Genomic DNA, 20,955 nt, shown 5'->3' with positions numbered 1-20,955 from the left:
TCTGTATATGACCAGTTTCTCTATATGAACAGCTTCTGTATATGACCAGCTTCTCTATATGAACAGCTTCTGTGTATGACCAGTTTCTCTATATGAACAGCTTCTCCATGTGACCAACTTCTCTATATGACCAGCTTCTTTACATGGAGTGGAGGCCTCTTTCAGGGAAAGGAGGAAGAGAGCCTCCATGTGGGGAGTACACATTCTACTACAACATGCACGAGCTTGAAAGCAGAAGCTTGAGTTAGGGAGAGAACACCCGAGGGCTGGCTGTGGCCTCCATGAAGGCCCTCCTGGGGCAGTGCCGCCTGGGACCCTTCCCACGGGGCAAGGACTGCTCTCCTAGCCCCAGGGCTTCCCTTTCCCACAAAAGCCAACTGAAACAGAAAACAAAGCCCCTGTTTGATACACTCATTGTAGCTTATTTTATTCTATTACCCCAGTTGGCAGTATTGATTGAATATATACAAGCCGTGAACTTGTAAGATCAGAGTTACCCCGGAATTTGCCAATTCCCAGTAAACGACCCTACACATACATCTGCACCATCATTGGAAGTCCTAGTCCCATCTTCACACTGTCAGGAATGGGCAAGTTGTACATTTGACCCACAGATGAACATTATTTATTATCTGATTGACAGGCTTCATAGCTATTTTCTTCTGTAAATTATTCCAATTGTAGAAAAAATTGGCGGGAAAGCATTTTTTTAATGTTTGAGTGAGGATGCTGAGGGTAGATAACAAGGTAACTCACGGATGGTGTGGCGTCTGCCCTGCGCCCCAGCCGTGTGGAGGGTCTCTGTTCCACCTTCCAGACGTGCTGTGTGCGAGGCGCCCACCATTGCCATTTCCTTCTACTAGATTTTTCTTGTGCTTTTCTACACATTTTTCCAAGTGTAGAAAAAGTTGGCAGGAAAGCAGTTTTTAAAATGTTCGTGCACGTATACAAGTTTGATTGTATGATTTGCTGGGTCGATTGTACTGCAGCTAGACTCTTCATGTTGCAACCACCAGATTAACAGGTTGTTCCAGTAACTCGAAGTGCTGCATTGTAACTACTTTATCGAGAGAGCCAGAAAGGTTGCAAATGCTGTATAGAGAAATCAGGACACTAACAATGATATAAGTTTGCCACGTTCATTAAAAGGTAGATTGGATTCGCCACTCCATAATCATAAGAAATACTGAGTGGAATCTCTGTGTGTCAGAGAAAGCCCACAGTTGCATTGAGGACCCACAGGAAAGCTGTTGTCACCACCAACCCTTGTCCGGGTGTCAAAAGGCCTGAAACAGTGATTGCCCATAATTTGTCCAAATCAGGAGCAAACGAAAATAGTGACTTTCTAGAGAACAGTGTCTTCCAGCACCTCCTCTGAGTTCTCAGGACGGTGGCTCTGATCTGGAGGTCTGGAGACCCCGTCCTTGCCTCTGCTCCGCCTTGAAGCTATGTGATCCTGGTCAGATCCGAGAATGTCCTCAGCTGGGAATCAGTGGAGTTAGCCTTGTCCTCAAAGGTCCCTTGTGTCTCCAAAATTCTAGAGTTCACATTTCCTATATCTGAAATAACAGTCACGGGGATCTGTTGTAATGTCTTAGTCAAGTTTGTATGTCATTCATTTTAAGGTCTTGATTTCTGAGTACAGGAAGGTCCTACTTAAACCTGCTAGACCAAAATGCAATTTGATATAGTAGTAGCTATTTTTTTCTCTTTCTCTTGTTTTTCTCTCTTTTTAAAGAAAAAAAATTGAATGATTATTCTTTACCTTATTATAAGATAAATAGCATCTAATATAGCAAATACAGGAATGCATTTGTAAAGTCTGATTCCACATCAGTTGTTTACAACATTATTTGAACATTTTGGCTATTGTCTCATGCCCCATGTTAGAATGGGTTGGAGTGTTTCAAATCTAATACACAGTGAGCTCTTCTTTAAACTCTAATGAAGCTGGGCTGGTCACCTATTTGGGAAGCAGCCATTAGACGATCCCTGGGGCCATGTTGAGCACTATGGGGCCCCAGCCATGCAGGCACTGGCTTGCCGGCCAGCCCAATAATTTGGGCACAGAGTGTGTCCTGTGGTGACCACATGAGGCTGTAGCGTGTGGCTTTCCAGAGGGAACACCCTGGCGCCTTCCTGGGAAGGATCGATTTCTTTCCCGGTGTTTGGGGAGGGAGCCTCTGACTCACGGCTTGCATCTGTTCTGCAGCACACAAGCGCTGGTGCAGAAGGCTCTGGCCAAGCCCTGGCGTCCCCCGGCTCCTGTCTGGAGGAGTTTAGAAGTGCGCCATTCATCGAGTGTCATGGCCGTGGGACCTGTAATTACTACGCAAACGCTTACAGCTTTTGGCTCGCCACCATAGAGAGGAGCGAGATGTTCAAGTAAGTGGGAGCACTGCTTTTTTGCAGGCTGCTGGCCCCTTTGTGACTTTATTTTTTAATCATCCGCGATCCATAACACCTTCCAATGCAAAGTCTCAAAGATGGTTAGTAATGAATATTTGATGCTGTTCGACATGGGCAGATGACCGAGACGATTTTCAAAGGCAGACCTTCAGTCACAGGTTTAATTTTTTCATTTACCAAAGAACCATGAAAGAAAAAGGTCATTTTCCATTTTTTCTAGGTGAGTGTACTAAAATGTAATTAAAGCAACTGAAATCTCCAAACAGAGCATGTTTGAAATACAGTATATTTAATAATCCCGGGGAGAAGAAGTGAGCAGCGTTCATTTTCATGCCATTTATAACACTGATCGTAATGTACACTTTGTGTAAGTTCTGAGTGACTTCACAAGGTATTTTTTTAGACCTGTGCAAATAAAAATTAATTTCAGCACAAATTCAGCTGAAATTGAGAGGGAAGACCCTTCCTTCCTTTTCCATTACCAAATTCTCACCTTTAAAATGACTGGCCCAAGTGGCTACTAACCTTGCTGGAGTTGACTGGGAGCCGGGCCGGTCCCCGAAGGCCAGGAACGCATAATGAACCCTCTATCCGGAGCCCCAGCTGCAGCCCCGCTGGAGCCAATGCAGGAGGCTGACGGAGCTGGCACAGCTGCTTACTGCTCATTTCCAAAACAAGCGCTTCTCACCCCTGGAGGTGAGCCTTTCCATCTTCACCTTTTTGGAGAGAATTATATGGAACCCTGCTATGATCCTGTCTCTTTCCAGCTTAGATAGTAAGAGGCAGAACAACATACACTCTCCTCTAATTCGTTACTCATCCAAAAAGTGCCACGTGCCTAACTGATGGTTTATTGGAGCCTTTCAAGGAACTGGAAACTTGACATCCATGCTGCAGATAGAGTTTAACCATTCACTACCAAAATGAGCCCACTTTGTTCATGCCTCAGCCCTTGCGGTGTCCTCTTATAAGGTTGATAGGTAATGATGGGGTTTTTTTTTTTTTTTAACCAGCAGCCTGATACAATAAACTAAAATGTTTTCCCAAAGCAAATTAGGTAAGATCCCATTAATTTAAATAATAAACTTGAGGGTACTAGAATTTGCACCAAAAGTTAATAAAATAAGCAGCCTCAATTTTAGGATGAGGCACTCTCATAAATGGCTATTTTAATTTAATTTAATTAATTTATTTATTTTAATAGAATTTTCTCAGTACCAATTTTAGTTCAGATTTTACCTTTTCAACAATCAAAATAATGTAGAGTTTCTAAGCTCGAGAAACACTTGGGACATTAAATGTCTTTCCCTCTTTTTGGTCTCAAAGCAGACCATCTGCATAGAAATCCTTCAAAAGTTATAGAAGTATTTCGAGGTCTAGGGAATTACTCCAGATTTATTACTCATCACATCATTCCACAAATATTTAATGAATACTTACTATGTGTGTAAAGTGTTGCAGAGAAGAATAATATCTTCTTCTTACCCTGGAGGAGTTCATGATCTAGTGGAGGAGAATGGAAAAAAAGTGAAATTGTAGTACGAGGAGGCAGGGTGGCACAGAGGGGAATGGCCAAGGCTTCGGAGCCAGACTGATGTGGCGGGACTTCAGCTGTGCCCTAAGGGGCTGTGGGCACTGGGGCAGGTGCCAGGGCCTGGGTGTGCAGATGGTAACCTGCAGTGTTCTGTGTGCGTGGGACCGTGTGTGCACTGCACCCAGCACATGCCTGCTCACTGGGTGGTACCAGGTTGGGGCCTGATGCCAGGGGCTGGGCTGATCCCTTAGAGATTTCTGAGCAGGGCAGGAGTGCCATGTTTCTGACGTGCTGTGAGATGATGGCCAATGGTCTGTCTCTGTGTTGTGTTTTAGGAAGCCCACGCCGTCCACCTTGAAGGCAGGGGAGCTGCGCACGCACGTCAGCCGCTGCCAAGTCTGTATGAGAAGAACATAATGAAGCCTGACTCAGCTAATGTCACAACATGGTGCTACTTCTTCTTCTTTTTGTTAACAGCAACGAACCCTAGAAATATATCCTGTGTACCTCACTGTCCAATATGAAAACCGTAAAGTGCCTTATAGGAATTTGCGTAACTAACACACCCTGCTTCATTGACCTCTACTTGCTGAAGGAGAAAAAGACAGCGATAAGCTTTCAATAGTGGCATACCAAATGGCACTTTTGATGAAATAAAATATCAATATTTTCTGCAATCCAATGCACTGATGTGTGAAGTGAGAACTCCATCAGAAAACCAAAGGGTGCTAGGAGGTGTGGGTGCCTTCCATACTGTTTGCCCATTTTCATTCTTGTATTATAATTAATTTTCTACCCCCAGAGATAAATGTTTGTTTATATCACTGTCTAGCTGTTTCAAAATTTAGGTCCCTTGGTCTGTACAAATAATAGCAATGTAAAAATGGTTTTTTGAACCTCCAAATGGAATTACAGACTCAGTAGCCATATCTTCCAACCCCTCAATATAAATTTCTGTCTTTCTGCTATGTGTGGTACTTTGCAGCTGCTTTTGCAGAAATCACAATTTTCCTGTGGAATAAAGATGGTCCAAAAATAGTCAAAAATTAAATATATATATATATTAGTAATTTATATAGATGTCAGCAATTAGGCAGATCAAGGTTTAGTTTAACTTCCAGTGTTAAAATAAAGCTTACATAGTTTTCTTCCTTTGAAAGACTGTGCTGTCCTTTAACATAGGTTTTTAAAGACTAGGATATTGAATGTGAAACATCCGTTTGCATTGTTCACTTCTAAACCAAAAATTATGTATTGCCAAAAGCAAACCCAGGTTCATGAATATGGTGTCTATTACAGTGAAACATGTACTTTGAGCTTATTGTTTTTATTCTGTATTAAATATTTTCAGGGTTTTAAACACTAATCACAAACTGAATGACTTGACTTCAAAAGCAACAACCTTAAAGGCCGTCATTTCATTAGTATTCCTCATTCTGCATCCTGGCTTGAAAAACAGCTCTGTTGAATCACAGTATCAGTATTTTCACACGTAAGCACATTCAGGCCATTTCCGTGGTTTCTCATGAGCTGTGTTCACAGACCTCAGCAGGGCATCGCATGGACCGCAGGAGGGCAGATTCGGACCACTAGGCCTGAAATGACATTTCACTAAAAGTCTCCAAAACATTTCTAAAGACTACTAAGGCCTTTTATGTAATTTCTTTAAATGTGTATTTCTTAAGAATTCAAATTTGTAATAAAACTATTTGTATAAAAATTAAGCTTTTATTAATTTGTTGCTAGTATTGCCACAGACGCATTAAAAGAAACTTACTGCACAAGCTGCTAATAAATTTGTAAGCTTTGCATACCTTAGATCATTTTTATTTTGCACTTCTTCCAAATGAGAGTCACAGACTGGGGGTGATTTATAGTGACTACAACAAGGAAAAAAAGATTGGTGTTCTCCATCTCTTCCTCTTTCGTCACCTCCTCACTCCCTCCTTTGCATCCTTCCATCTGTCCCCCCAGAGAGCTGTCATCTATCTCTCCATCCTTCCATTCATTCACTCTACAAATGCCACTTCCCAGTCATTGGTTAAGTAGAAGATAAACAGCGATGAATAGCACACATATATAGCCATTAAGTGTGAATCCACTGGGGGTTAGAGCTGAGATTTTAGTTATATTAGGAGTGGAGTAGAGGCTGGATTCCAAGTATTACTTGATATAGGAAAAAAAAAATAGATGGCTAATTTCTTTTCCATAATGACTCAAGCTTCAGTTTGAACTGGATCAGAATATAGTCCACGGAGAATGAGTGAGTTACTGAATACTCAGAAAACAGCTCTCAATACGATGATGCTCTCAGTTAACTCACCCACCAGAGCCATTGTGAAGAGAAAGGACAGAATGTGAACACGCAGCACAGTGCTCCAGGCAGGCCATGCGGCAGGGACCCGATTCGCCACCTTTTCGCCACTTTTGACAAAACCATTGAAAAGCGTTCTTTTGCTCTCCTTAGTATATAGAAGGGTAGAGAAGAAAATTAAAATCATTAGACTTAGTTTCTACTGAAGTTAGAGGTATTAAGAGCCACTTCAGAGCATTTCGTACATGTACATATATTTTGTGTACAAAATTTTGTACACATATATACATATATATGTATAAAGTTCATTTATCATGTTTATTATATACAATTTAGTATCCCTAGGAAAGTACAAAGAAGATAACACTGTGGATCCCAACATTCAAATCCCATGCATCTTATACCAGTTATTCTGAAAGCAGTTTTTATGTTTTTTAAATTAACTTACAGTAAAACTGACTTATTTTGATGTACATTTCTATGAATTGTGAACTTATAAATAGGTTCACATACCCATAACCAAATCAGCACGCAGAACAGTTTCATCACCTAAAAACCTTCGAACCCGTACCATGTATAACACGCCCAGGCACCCTAACCTCGTCATCAACCATGGAACTCTCCCCCATCATAGATCATCTATTCAAGAATGGAATAATAGACTTGAAACTGTCTTCTTTCACTCAGCATAATGTATTTGACATTCCTCCAAGTCGTCATGTGTATCAATAGTTCATTCCTTTTTATTGCTGAGCGGGATGGCATTTTATAGACATACCACGCTTCCCTTATCTATTCACCTGTTGAAGGATATTTGGGTTGTTTCTGGGTTTTGGTGGTTATAAATAGGAATAAACATTCACATTCAGGTTTGCATGTGAATGTAAGTCTTCATTACTTCATTACTTTAGGATAAATGCCCAGTACTAAGACAGCTGTGCCATAGGGGAAGTGTGTGTTTAATGTTCTAAGGAGCTGCCAAACCATCTTCCAGGATGGCTGCACCATGCTGCCTTCCACCAGCAACCAATGGGAGCCCCAGTGGCTGCACATCCCCTCCAGTATTTGACTTTGCCAGCAATTGTTCTGTGTGTGTGTGGTCTTCTCACAAGCATATAGTGGCATTAACTATGGTTAATTTGCATTTCTCTAATGGTTAATGATGTTGAACAGTTTTTGGCTGCCTGTATATCTTGTATATCCTTTTTTTAAAGTGTTTGTTAAGCCTTTGCTCAGTCTTTTTAAAACTTTTATTTTATTTTATTTTATTTTTAGATGGGGTCTTACTCTGTTGCCCAGGCTGGACTGCAGTGGCCTAATCTCGGCTGGCTGTAACCTCCACCTCCTGGGCTCGAGTGATCCTCCCACCTCAGCCTTCTGAGTAGCTGGGACTGCAGGTGTGTGCCACGCACCCAGCTAATTTTTTTTTGTATTTTTGTAAAGACTGGGTTTCACCATGTTGTCTAGGCTGGCCTCAAACTCCTAGACTCAGGTGATCTGCCCACCTCGGCCTCCCAAAGTGCTGGGATTACAGGTGTGAGCCGCCGTATCCAGCCCCTTCGCTCAGGTTTTCAATTGGGTTGCTCGTTTTCATACTGCTGCATTCTGAAAGTTTTTCGCATATTCTGGTTACAAGTCCATTTGTGGATAAGTGATTTGCAAATTCATCCACTTAATGATGTCTTTCACAGAGCTAAACTTTTTTGCTTTTTAAAATTTCAGCTTTTATTTTAGATACCGTGGTGTATATGCAGGATTATTATGCAGGTGTATAGTACTAGGCGGCGAGCATGGTACCCAGTAGGTAGCTTTTCAACCCAGGCCCCGTCCTCCCTCCCCGCTCTAGTATTCTGCAGTGTTGATTGTTCCCATGTTTATGTCCATGTGTAGAGCTAAACTTTTTAATTTTGATGATATCCAACTTATCAATTTTTGTTTTCTTCCATTGGACATGCTTTTGCTATTATGGTTAAGAACACGTTGATATACCCTCGCTCACGAATATTTTCTCTTGCGTTTTCTTCTCAAAGTTTTATGGTTTTACTTACTACATTTCGATTTGTAATCCATTTTTTAATTGATGAAATTCACATAACGTAAAATTCACCATGTTAAGGTGAACAATTCAGTGGCATGTAGTACATTCACAATGCTGTGCCACCGCCTGCATCTAGTTCGTCTAGTTCTAAGCCACCTGCTTCTAGTACTAAACCAGCTGCATCTAGTACTAAACCACCTGAATCTAGCACCAAACCACCTACATCTAGTTCTAAACCACCTGCATCTAGTTGTAAACCACCTGCATCTATTTCTAAACCACCTGCATCTATTTCTAAACCACCTGCATCTATTTCTAAACCACCTGCGTCTAGTACTAAACCACCTGCATCTATTTCTAAACCACCTGCATCTAGTAGTAAACCAACTGCATCTAGTTCTAAACCACCTGCATCTAGTGCTAAGTCACCTTCATCTAGTTCTAAACCAGCTGCATCTAGTTCTAAACCACCTGCATCTAGTTCTAAACCACCTGCATCTAGCTCTAAACCACCTGCATCTAGTTCTAAATCAGTTGCATCTAGTACTAAACCGTCTGCCTGTAGTTCTAAATCAGCTGCACCTACTTCTAAACCACCTGCATCTAGTTCTAAACTACCTTCATCTAGTTCTAAACCAGCTGCATCTAGTATTAAACCACCTGCATCTGGTTCTAAACCACCCGCATTCAGTTCTAAATCAGTTGCATCTCATACTAAACTACCTCCATCTAGTACTAAACCACCTGCATCTAGTACTAAACCACTTGTATCTAGTACTAAACCACTTGTATCTAGTACTAAACCACTTGTGTCTAGTTCCAAAACTAGTTCCATCACACCAAAGCCCCATGCCCATTCAGAAGTCACACCCCATTCCCTCCCTACCCCTCCGTCCCTGACAAACACCTGTCTGCTTTCTGCCTCTACACATTTGCCTACTTTGGATATTTCATACAGTGCATGAGTTTCGTGTGTGTTTTCTTTCACTTAGCATGATCTTCTCAAGGTTATCCACATTGTGGCATGACAGTACTTCGATCACTTTTAGGGCTGTATAACTTCCATCATGTAAATATGCTACATTTTCTTTATCCACTCACCCATTCATGAACATGTGGACTATCTTGATGTTTGGCTACTGTGAATAGTGTTGCTGTGCACATGCATTTGTTTGAGCTCCTGTTTTCTTTTCCTTTCTTTTTCTTTTTCTTTCTTTCTTTTTTTTTTTTTGAGAAAGAGCCTCGCTGTGTCGCCCAGGCTGGAGTGCAGTGGTGTGATCTTGGCTCACTGCAAGCTCTGCCTTCTGGGTTCAGGCCATTCTCCTGCCTCAGCCTCCTGAGTAGCTGGGACTACAGGCGCCCGCCACCACGCCCAGCTAATTTTTTGTATTTTTAGTAGAGACGGGGTTTCACCATGTTAGCCAGGATGGTCTCGATCTCCTGACCTCGTGATCCACCCACCTCAATTCTTTAGGGTATCCACCTAGGAATGGAATCGCTGAGTCTGTGTTTAACTTTTTGAGGAACTGCCAAACTCTTTTCCACAGAGGCTGAACTGTTTTACACTCCCACCAACAGTGATGTGGGCTCCAATTCCTCTATGTCCTTGTCCACACTTATGATTTTCCAATTTTTGATTATAACCATCTTAGTGGGTATGAAGGGGTCACGGTTTGGTTTGCATTTTCCTAATTGTTCATGATGCTGTGCATCTTTTCAATGTGCTTCTTGGCCATTTATATATTGAGTAGACATTTGAAATGTTTACTCAATTTCTTTTCCATTTTAAATTAGGTTGTTTGTCTTTTTGTTATTTATTTACTTTTGAGACAGGGTCTCACTCTTTCACCCAGGCTGGAGTGCAGTGGCACAATCATGGCTCACTGCAGCCTCAACCTCCCAGGTTCCAGTGATCCTCCCACCTCAACCTCCTCAATAGCTAGGACTGTAGGGGTGCACCACCACACTCAGCTAATTTCTCTAATTTTTTTTAGAGATGGGGTCTCACTATGTTGCCAGGAATGGTCTCAAACTCCTGGGCTTAAGCGATCCTCCTGCCTGGGCCTCCCAAACTATTGGGATTATAGTTGTGCACCACCGTGCCTGACCCGTCTTTTTGTTGTTTACTTGTAAACATTCTTCATATATTCTGAATAGTAGACCCTTATCAGATATATGATTTGCAAATATATTTTCTATTATGAAGATTGTCTTTTTACTTTTTTAATAATGTACGTTAGTGCACAAAGGTTTTTAATGTTGATGAAGTACAATTTCTCTATTTTTCATATGTTGCTCATGCCTTTAGTGTCATATCTAAGAATCCATTGCCAGATCCAAGGTCATGAATATTTACTCCTATGTTTTCCTCTGTCTATTTCTTCCTTTTCTTATTTCACCCCTCCTACATACACACCTCTTTTTCTTTTTCTTGCCTTTTTGTACTCTCCAGAATTTTAAGTACAATGTTAAATAGGAGTGGTGAATATGGGCATTCTTCCCTTGTGCTTGATCTGAAGAAAAAAGCATTTAGTCTTTCATCATTAAATATGATGTTAACTATAGGGTTTAAAAAAATAAAACCAGATAACTTTATCCCTGTAAGTATCATGAGTGGATATCAAATGTTGTTGAATGCCTTTTCCGCATCAACGGCAATCCCATATGCAATCCCCTATGATATGATTATATGGCCATTCTTCTTCAGCTTGTTGAAACAGTGGATAATAGTGATTGATAATCAAAGATCAGACCAGTTTTATATTTCTGGGATAAAGCCCACTTGGTCATGATATGTTATTCTTTTTATATATTGAGCATTTGATTTGCTAGTACTTACTAGAGTTTCTTGTGTCTGTGTTAGCAAGGAAAATTGCTTTTAACTTTATTTTCTTATATTACCTTTGGCTTTTCTATCAAATAATGCCATTTGCAAAAAAAATGAACCAGAAAATGTTCCCATCTCTTCTGTTTTCTGGAAGACATTATGTAGAGTTGTTTTTTTTGTGTTTTCTCTTTTTTTTAGATATTTAATAGAATTTGTTAATAAAACCATTTGGTCCTGAAAATTTCCTTTCTTGGTAGGTTTTGAACTATAAATTTAAGTTACAAATAGTTATAGGACTATTCAGGATATCTATTTCATCTTGGATGAGTTAGATAACTTTTTCTTTCAAGGATTAGTTCATACTAAGTTGTTGAATTTGTGTGTGTAGAGTTATTCCTAGTATTCTATTATCTCCATGTCTGTGAAGCCTGTAGCAGCATTTATTATTTCTTTCTTGATATTGAACATTTTCATCTTCCATCTTTCTCTTTGTCAAATTCATTAGAAGTTTGTCAATATTATTGATCTTTTCAGAGAACCAGCTTTTGGATTTATTGATTTTTTCTATTTTTTCTGCCTTCAATTTCATCAATTTTTTCTCTTATCTTTATTATTTCCTTTCATGCTCTTATTTTGTGTTTATTTTGCTCTTCCTTTTCTAGTTTCTTAAGGTGTAAGCATACATGATTAATTTGAGACTTTTTTCTTTTTAAGCGTAAGCATTTGATGCTATATATTTCCCTCTAAGCACTGATTTACCTGCATCCCATGAATTGTGTTATGTTGTATTTTCATTTACATTCAATTCGACATAAGTTTTAATTTCTTTGATACTTCCTATGATCCGTGGCTTATTTGGAAGTATGTTGCTTAGTTTCCAAATGTTTGTAGATTTTTCTGTTATATTTCTGTTTTTGATATCTGATTTAATTTCATTATGATCACAGCACATACTACATATGCTTTCAATAACTGTGCATTTGTTAAAGTTTCTTTTATTCTTTCTTGGTGAGTGTTCCATGTACAATTGAAAAGAATATGTATTCTATTAGTGTTGGATAGATTGTTCTATAAATGTAGTTTATGAGCCACTTGGTTGATGGTATTGTTCAGTTCTTTTATATCCCTGTGATTTTCTGTCTATAGTTCTGTCATTTATCGAGAGAGGAATGTTGAAGTTTCCAGTGTTTTTTATGGATTTCTAAATTTCTTCTTTCAGTTGGAACAGCTTGCTTTTTCTATTTTTAAGTTCCATTATTAGGGGTGCACACCGTTAGTATTGTTCTGACTGCTTGGTGAGTCAACTCTTTTACCATTATACTATCTGCCTTTTTATGTCTGGGAATTAGTTTTTGCTCCAAATCTACTTTGTCTGATATTAATATAGCCACTCCATCTTTCTTTCGATTGGCATTTGCTTGATAAGTCTTCTCTATTTTGTTATTTGAATCCTATCCATATTCTTATATTTGAAGCAAGGTTCTTTCTGACAGCATATAGTTGGGTCATATTTTTCAAATCTGTTCTGGCAATCTTTGTATTTTAATTAGTGTGTTTAGACTGGGCTTGTGTTTAAAGCAATTATTGGTATGTTTGGATTGAAGTCTAGCTTTTTATTATTGATTTTCTATATGCTACTGTTGATTTTCTCTTTTTCTGCCTTTTTTTGTTATTTACACATTTTCTAGTTTGCTATTTTAGCTTACTTGTGTTGTTTCGTACATTGATATATTTTTAAAACCCAAGAGAAGAAAAGTGTTTCATATTTACCCAGTTATTTCCAATTTATATTTTACTTTCTTTATTCTTGATATTTCAAAGTATCTTTTAATATCATTTTTCTTATGTTTAAATAACTTCCCTTAACAATTCTTTTAGAGAAATATATATTCTTTTAGTTTTTCTTCACTTGAAAAATGTCTTTATTTCACCTGTACTGGGTATTTTTTTCCACTGGACATAGAATTCTAATAGTTCTTTGCCTTCAACAATTTAAATCTCTTGTTTACTTTCTTTCCTTCTGGCCTCTATTTAGTTTCTGATAATAAACCCTGAGTCATTCAAATCAGTGTTCCCCTCTAAGTAATGTGCTGTCTCTGGCTACTTTTAGGATTTCTCATTCTCTGTAATTTTCCGACATCTAATTATGACATGTCTGTGTGTGGATTGGGTTCTTTAGCTTTGTGAGTCTGTAGATGTATGCCTTTCTCTTATGGAAAAATGTTGGTGTTTGGGGGTCTTTGCAGGCCAATGATTGGGTCAGGTTCCAGGCTGCAAGCTTCAATTCACCTTCTATAGGTAGATCTGTTTTTGCGGTACTATTCAGATCTGTCCTGCATGCGTGCCCACCAACGGCCTGTCTGGGTGTGGGCAGTGTGGGCAGTTTTCAGTTTGGTAGCTCTTTAGAGTCAGATCCATGCACACGCACATCAAAGATGAGTCCAGGAGTCCATGAACAATTTTACTGGATCTCCTTCCCTCATTCCACCGTCCCACTGAACTCCCCATTACTTTTCAGATCCTAACATTCCTCTTGTTGACTCCTTGTTTCTAAAATTGTGTCTTTACTTACTCTGCACATAATTTCTGTGGCTGCAGCCATATCTGGGCTAAACAGCGGAGAACTGGAGAAAAAATATGGTAAAATTGTCCTGCTTTGGTGGTACATCTAAATCTGGTTTTCTTCCCCAGTCTGTCTGCTACTGTTCACTGACAGAGTCCTCTAATACCTGCTCCATGCACTCAGCAGGAGAGACAGGCTGGAGTGGCATGCTAAACTTTACCTGGGACTGGCACCAGCCACAATACAGAGTACTTGTTTTGATGGTTTTAAGTATGATGGTGATAAATGGAAGAGAATGAAACGGTTCAACATTGGTCATTTAAAAAATCTTTGCACTCTCTTTTCTAAAGTTTGAACACACCATAGTCTACCAATTTAGTTAACCATCATTCATGGGCTTTTCGATTTTAATGGCTGTATGCTGGCTCTTTCCATGCACTTTTTCACTCTAGCTTACTGGACTTTAAATTACGTGCATTAGCTTGTACTCATTTGGGGTACCATCGCTTTTACACCAGAATTCTTAAAGCCTAAGACTCAGTGCACCCATCCTGTATCTGAACCCAAGAGTCATTTTGTTGTCCTCATGAAACTAGACAAATCTGAGTTCAGATGCTGACTCTGCCACTTACAAACTTGTGACCTTGGGTAAGATATAAAACCTCTCAGAGATCTGCACAAATTAGGTCATTTTTACTTGTAATTCTTCCAAACCAGAATCATAGACTGAGAAAGATTTACAAAAAAAGAGAAAACCTGTTTGGCTGTATCACTCATCATCCTTTTACTCATTCTCTGCTTCCTTCCATCTGTTCCTTCCATCCACTCATCCATCCATCATCCATCCATCCATCCATCCATCATCCATCCATCATCCATCCATCCACCATCCATCCATCCATACATACATTCATCTGTTCATCCATCCATCTATTCATCCATCTGTTCATCCATCCATCCATCCATCCACTGATCCATCTCTTCATCATTCATATTCTGCATGCTTATTATTTCCCAAGTACTAGGTTAGGTACAGGATAAATGGAAATCAATAATGTCGTCCTTAAGAAGTGTTGTGCAAAAAAATAATAATAATAATAATTGTGGAAGAAACCTGTAATTTGTCAGGTTAAGGAATTAAAAAAGTAGTTATGCAATAGATAGGGTGAGGTTGAGGGTTGGATTACAAATGGAATAAAGGTTGCCCACATCTGAATGTTGCCTGGAAGATTAAATGAGAAATATGCAAGACGAAGTGCACACGGCATCTCTTCCTTCATCCAGGCCCCGAGTGAGGTCCAGGGATGCAATGTCACGGCATAGCCCCTGCCTCAGGAGACTTTATACCAATGTGGATTGTTTTCCTCTCTCTTTCTGCATTCTCCTTTACACGTGTGTCTAAATCATTCTGAGGATAATTTTGGGGTCAACTTCATTTCTACCTGAATGACAAATTCCCTATATTTAAACCCCATGATGCAAAAATAGCATTTAGTTTTATTGGACCTAAGATGATCTCTCTGCAATATTAAAAGGTGTCCCCTAGAGTAATTTTTAAGTATCTGAGGTTTTGTTAAGATCATTCTTTTCATAATTCATATCTTCTTTAACCTTTGTTATTCCAGATTTAAGAGATGTTTTCAAGTCGTGTTCTAAGAAGCTTCTGATCCTTATCCTTCTGATCATTTGAGTTATACCTGTCTGACTCTACTATGTCTCCCATGCTGCTTTGATAAAAGACAATTTCACATACTGTGGAGGTCATCAGTCAATCTAATGTTTATTAATCATCCCCCCCATTTCACATGGCTTTCTCTGGACCCCTTGGGAGGAGACAAGGTAATAAATCCTATCCTCCGTCCCAGGTTCATGATCATTTGGATAGACAAGGTATATATAGAGAAAATATTTAATAATTAGAGTCCTGAAGGAGAGACTTTGCAGTGAACTTCAACATGTCAAGCCTCCTTCTTCTCCCACTTCCAAACCACACTGAATCACGCGGGAGAAGTGAAAATATCTTTTAAAGACATCAAGAGAAAAGTATTTCGCAAGCCTGTTCGATAACTTTCTGAAAACACTCATTGTTCAGGGTGCTGCTTAAATGATCTTTCTGCTTCTGCCGGTGGCAAGGCCCCTCCAGCTCTGAAAGCATGCAGAGGACAGCCCATTGTTCCCCTAACGCCTGAGCATCTATCACCTGGTCACCCAACACTCAGCCAGCTCTGCGCAGAATGTTTCTAAGTGATTTGGACTGCAAGACTTTTCGCCATTGGGTCCACGTGGGAACCTCTCCCTCTGGCTCTCCTTACACCTCCACATGGGTGGACACATGGCCCCGGCCTCTGGAGGGATGGAGAGGGAGGGTGCTTCTGGAGAGAGGAGATCTGATGGGGCTGGGGTCTCTTCAGCCCTGCACGTGGCACCCTGTGAACTCACAGCCTTTCATACCAGCTCCTTCCCTGGTCCTTAGCCCTTTCCTCAGTGCGGTTTAGGGCAATGGTCACCTGAACGTTTGTTTTGACAGTCACAAATTCCCAGAAACAGGGAAACGGAACTCGCTAGCGACGTTGTGTGGATGAGTTTGCTTTAGGCTGGAACAAGCCTTGCCTTTGGGTAACGGGCTCCCGGGTGCGCCCTGGCCGGCTGTGTGCGCGCGGGAGGCGGTCACCTGGGCCCCCTGGGCGCGCGCGCCGCCCGCCCGCCTGCCCCGCGCGCACCTGCAGGAGGCTCTGGCGCGCTCCCTCCCTCCTTCCCTCTCTGGCCGCGCTGCGAAGGGCGCGGGAGAGGGGGATTCTAGCAGCGCTGAATCACTTTCCCACAGCCTCTGCGTGGGGAGCGCTTCCTCTGATGCACGCCCTATTTGTACTTCCTGAGTGCGCGTGGACTGCGGGCCCTGCTCGCCGCAGACTTGCCCGAAATAGCAGCGCGCGGGCTCGGCTCCCCGCGCCGCCCGCAGCATCTGCCTCCCCCTCCCGCCTCGTGGGCAACCGGGCGCGGCTGAGTCACGGTGACACTGAGTCACTCGCCAGCGTCAGGAAATGCCTTTTTTAGACTTCCAGTTTGAAATGGAGCAGCAGGTGACTTTTTAAATTCGGTTTTGTGTTTTATCTTCAATTTCCCTGGGGGCAGTTCTTGCTGGTTTCACATTTCCCCACGACTTGCTGCTTGGGGCAAGTTCCGCACCAAATGTACCTAGGCGGAGCTCCGCCTTAAGGGATATTCATTTTTCCGATGCAAATGGGGAAATTCTGCAGACTGGTTTTGAAGCAGTCTTCGCTAGACACGCCATGCAACAGTGTGTATTTGTACGTGGGTGGACGGCTTGCTATCTGTGACGCGTTCCCAGGACAGACTGCAGGTGGCACCAGGGTCCCCTGATTGTGAAGTTCCACCTCTGCAGAATGGCTTAGGTGCAATTTATAGCAGCATTGCCCTTTTTAATTCAGTGTTTAACAAGGTTAACCTGAAGCAGGTTACTAGGTGCTAATTAGGATCTGTGGCCAGGTCAATGCATTTTTTTTTTAAACGGGTAACTAACTGTGTTGGAAAGAAAGTGGATGGAGAATTATTCCAAATATACTAAATGAAGCCTTTCACCAGAGTTTGCAAATATGAATTATAACAGTAAAAATACGATGAGAACTCACATTTTTAAGGAATTACAAATGAGCATCCGTGGCACTGTATGCGTCCTTACTGTCGTTGGGCGGTTTCTTCTTAAAGAAAGAAGCCCTCCTTGGCACTTAAAGAAATTCGACCTCTAGCGCCCTGTGCCTTCCACCCTGTCACTGTTAACAGCTACTGCCACACATGTATCTAGTACAGGAAGGACTGGCAGCCTCGCCTTGTTGCATGGAGGGTGAGTGCTGCTGGAACACGTTAAGGAACTGAAGTTGCGAATGTGGTGAGGGGAATTGCCCTCAGAAGCAATACGGCAGGGGAGTCCTGTGAGGGTGGTTTTCTCAGCTTTGCTGGGGTAACAGGACACATTGGCTGAGACTTTCCCCATTGTCCAAATTCCTAATTAGAGCCCCAGCTAAAGCAAAAGAGGCCACAGCGCCGCATATTCTGAAGAGAGCTGCCAGCAGTTGGGGGCAGGGTTCCTGTCCTGCTGAAAGAGCCCAGCTCTGTCAGCCAACCCAGCTCTCTCCAGGCTGCACCCCTCTGGAAGAAGAGAGGAGGAGAGAGTGGGGGAGGAGGCAGGAGACTCCAGTCTGCAGGGGTCCTGTGCTTTCCCCTCTGGGAGGGGACATCTTCCTTGCCAAGTTCCCTGTCCCCACACCCCACAGCCACAGGAACATCTCAGACTTTGCGGGTGTCTCTAGCCCTGGCTGGATTCTGCTTGCACCCCGCACACCCATCTGAGGGGGCAGTGCAGAGCTGGCGGAGCAAGGCACACCCACAGCTTTGTGGGGGCCCGGGGCTGTGAGCTTTGTCTGGGGCCTGTGGGAGAGAGCTTGGCTTGAGCTCTCCTGGCTCTCTCCACAAAGAGTCTTCTCTGGGGAAAGCTATGAGGTATGCTTTGGGGTGTGAAAGGAAAATTAATCTTGGGGCCCCCAAGTCACTAAGCTAATGGGAAAAGTCAGGCTGGGAACTGCTTAGGGCAAACCTGCCTCCCATTTTGGAAAGGCTCATCAGAAACTCAAAAGAGTGTGACCATTTGTCTCTCACCTACCTGTGACCTGGAAGCCCCCTCCCTGCTTCGAGTTGTCCTCCCTTTCTGGATGGAACCAATGTTCATCTTACATGTACTGATTGATGTCTTATGTCTCCCCAACCACCTTGGGCACACACCATCAGGAGCTCCTGAGGCTGTGTCACAGGCGTGCATCCTTAACTCTGGCAAAGTAAAATTCCTAAATTGACTGATACCTTTCTCAGATATTCAGGGTTCACAGTGGGGCAGGGTCTGAAGCGAGAATGGAGAGAGAAGTTTGAGGGCTCTCCAGGGTGGAGGGCCTGGGGAAAACTCATCTGCAGACCCCCCCACCCTCACCCCGAGAATGCCTGGGGACCACAGAAGGCTCAGGGCAGTGTGGGGAGGGCCTTTACTTCCACAGTTCAGCTGTAAAAGGCTGGTCCCTTCTCCCTTGCCCTGCCTGGTCCCCAGCCAGGAGGAGTAGGATGGGAGGAGGAGGAAGGAGAAAGATGCAAAGAAAGGCTATGCCTGCTTCATGTCCCTCCAGCCCAGAGTTCTTGTTTGTTTGTTCTGTATGTTGTGGCAATTCAAAAGAGCCTATGGAAATCTTTTTAGAAAAAAATGTTTATTTTAAAAAGGCATGTGCTAAAATACGTAGTATTATAAAGAAAACCATATTAAAATGCACTTATCAAAATATTTAAAAAATTATCAACATAGTAATATACATGTTTCTTTATTGATACATTAAATAATACTGTCTAGAAGACACATTTTAGAATACTGCTGAGTAGAAATAATATTTCATAATACCTGAAATTATTGTAATATGATACCTATTTTTTCTATTGGTGACAATGCCTCAGATACTGTTAATACTATAGTGGTTTGTGGCCTTTAGTCATAATTGAAAGAAATGCTACATTTCAGAAGGTTGGTGAGAGTAAACATATACTTTATCCCCCATCCAAGTTCATGGGTGCTGGACTCCATGGAGCTGAATCTGAGGGTCACTGCAACAAGAATGGGCAGGGCCTGAGGGTAGCACAAGAGGATAGCTTTTATCTAGACAGGACTGGACTGTCCCTAGTCCCTAAAAGGAATCCAAAAGCTCAGGGATCTGTTCAAGTTAGTGTTAAGGGATAGGAACCACCACTTTGCACAGTGCAGTTTGCACTGAGTGCAGGAAAGTGAGCACTTTCGTCCCCCTCAGATGTCTGTTTCAGTGTATTTAACAGAAACGCGTGGGCTTTGAAACTGGACTGCCTGTGTTTGAATTATAAATGAATTTGGACAATTATTTACTTACTCTGAACTCAGTTTCGTCACTTGTAGAACTTTGTAGGTTGTGGATAAATTAGATGACCTGTGTAATGCGCTTAGAACGGAATGTGGCAAGGGTTTGAATGTGGGCCCCTGGGCAGTGTGACTCCCCCACAGGGTCCTTCCCCCACGTCCTTTCTCAACTCCACGAGGGTCTGTGGGTTAAAGAAGAATCAAAATGAGCCCTGTGGTTTCCCAGCAGATGTGATTGTTCATTTCTCATCATGTTGCCGTTGCTAGCAACCTGGTTATAAATAGAAAGAAACTCATGTCCTCGTTGCTATGTGATCCCCATGGCTCATATGACACAATGTCCCAGGGAAGCCAACCTTCGTCGCTACAAAATAGCTTCCTAAATAGGCCAGCCGGCATTATTAGCATCCTAATAGGTTCTGTTGATGAAGTCATCCTTATCAGGTAGTATTCCAGGGGCTTTGGGTGGCATAATTCAAACACAGTAAGCCCAGCAATGGTCCATTTTAATTATCGCTACCCTGAGCCCTGACTTAGAAATGTTGACTCCTCTGAATGTCCAGCTTTGTAACTTAATATTTGTGAGACAAGGACAATAACATCTTCATGGCCTTTTAATTTTCCCAATTGTTTTTTATGAATTACATTAAGGAAAGTCTGAAGATACTAAGATTTCCAACTTGCTGCTCTGTGTTTAAGGTATTTATGCAGGAACAAGGTAAACGCGAAAACCAAACACAGGCCACTTTTTAATACTTTGTGTTTTATTTTGTTTTACTTCAGTTATTTAATGATAGATTTCCTTGTTCCACTTTTGTATTCTATTTCCCTCCGTCCTTTCCAAATGGGATAGTTCTGTTTAATTGAACACAATTATATGAAAAACACTTATTACTTTTAAAAAATTAAAAATCATCGCTTCTTAGGCTTTTGGCTAAGATCGAGTGTAATATCTGTTCTTATCAGTTTAAAAAATTAACAAGAAAGTATAAGAGTTATACTTTTATTATAAAAGTATAAGAACATTTTAAGAATTATAAATAAAAAATTAGGCAATTCAAGTAACCGGTTTTTCAATCATATTGAAACTTATTTTCAAAGTAAGACCCATTCTAATAGATCTCCCAAATGAAAATTACAGCTTGTGACACATCCCCCAGTGTCCCTGCGCCCTGGCCATCCAGGGAACATGAAGGGCCCCGTTCTGCTCCTGGGGCTTCACGCACCCTTCCTGACTTTGTGTTAAGCATCTGACCTTTGTGTTGGACTTGATCACGAAGTCAGACATGAGAATAAGTCTCTGTATCAATTAGCCTTGGTTGAACAACAAGC

The 20,955-nt window shown here is 41.6% G+C and overlaps 1 protein-coding gene and 1 pseudogene across 1 annotated transcript in view; both read left to right on the top strand.

Moving 5' to 3' along the window:
- COL4A1 (collagen type IV alpha 1 chain) overlaps window positions 1–5,761 on the top strand; it is a 159,094-nt gene extending 153,333 nt beyond the window's left edge. Inside the window, exons 51-52 of the mRNA XM_019039777.4 lie at window positions 2,213–2,385; window positions 4,279–5,761. Coding sequence (XP_018895322.2) covers window positions 2,213–2,385; window positions 4,279–4,360 — 255 coding nt within the window. The 3' untranslated portion in view covers window positions 4,361–5,761. The remainder of the gene's footprint in view (window positions 1–2,212; window positions 2,386–4,278) is intronic.
- Window positions 5,762–20,537: 14,776 nt separating this feature from the next.
- Window positions 20,538–20,651, top strand: LOC115930498 (uncharacterized; annotated as a pseudogene).
- The last annotated feature ends 304 nt before the right edge of the window (window positions 20,652–20,955 follow it).

The sequence above is a fragment of the Gorilla gorilla genome, chromosome 14, assembly GCF_029281585.2.
Source record: "Gorilla gorilla gorilla isolate KB3781 chromosome 14, NHGRI_mGorGor1-v2.1_pri, whole genome shotgun sequence".
Classification (NCBI taxonomy): domain Eukaryota; kingdom Metazoa; phylum Chordata; class Mammalia; order Primates; family Hominidae; genus Gorilla; species Gorilla gorilla.
The sequence above is the reverse complement of the archived record's forward strand: the minus strand, read 5'-3'. Positions and strand labels throughout refer to the sequence as shown.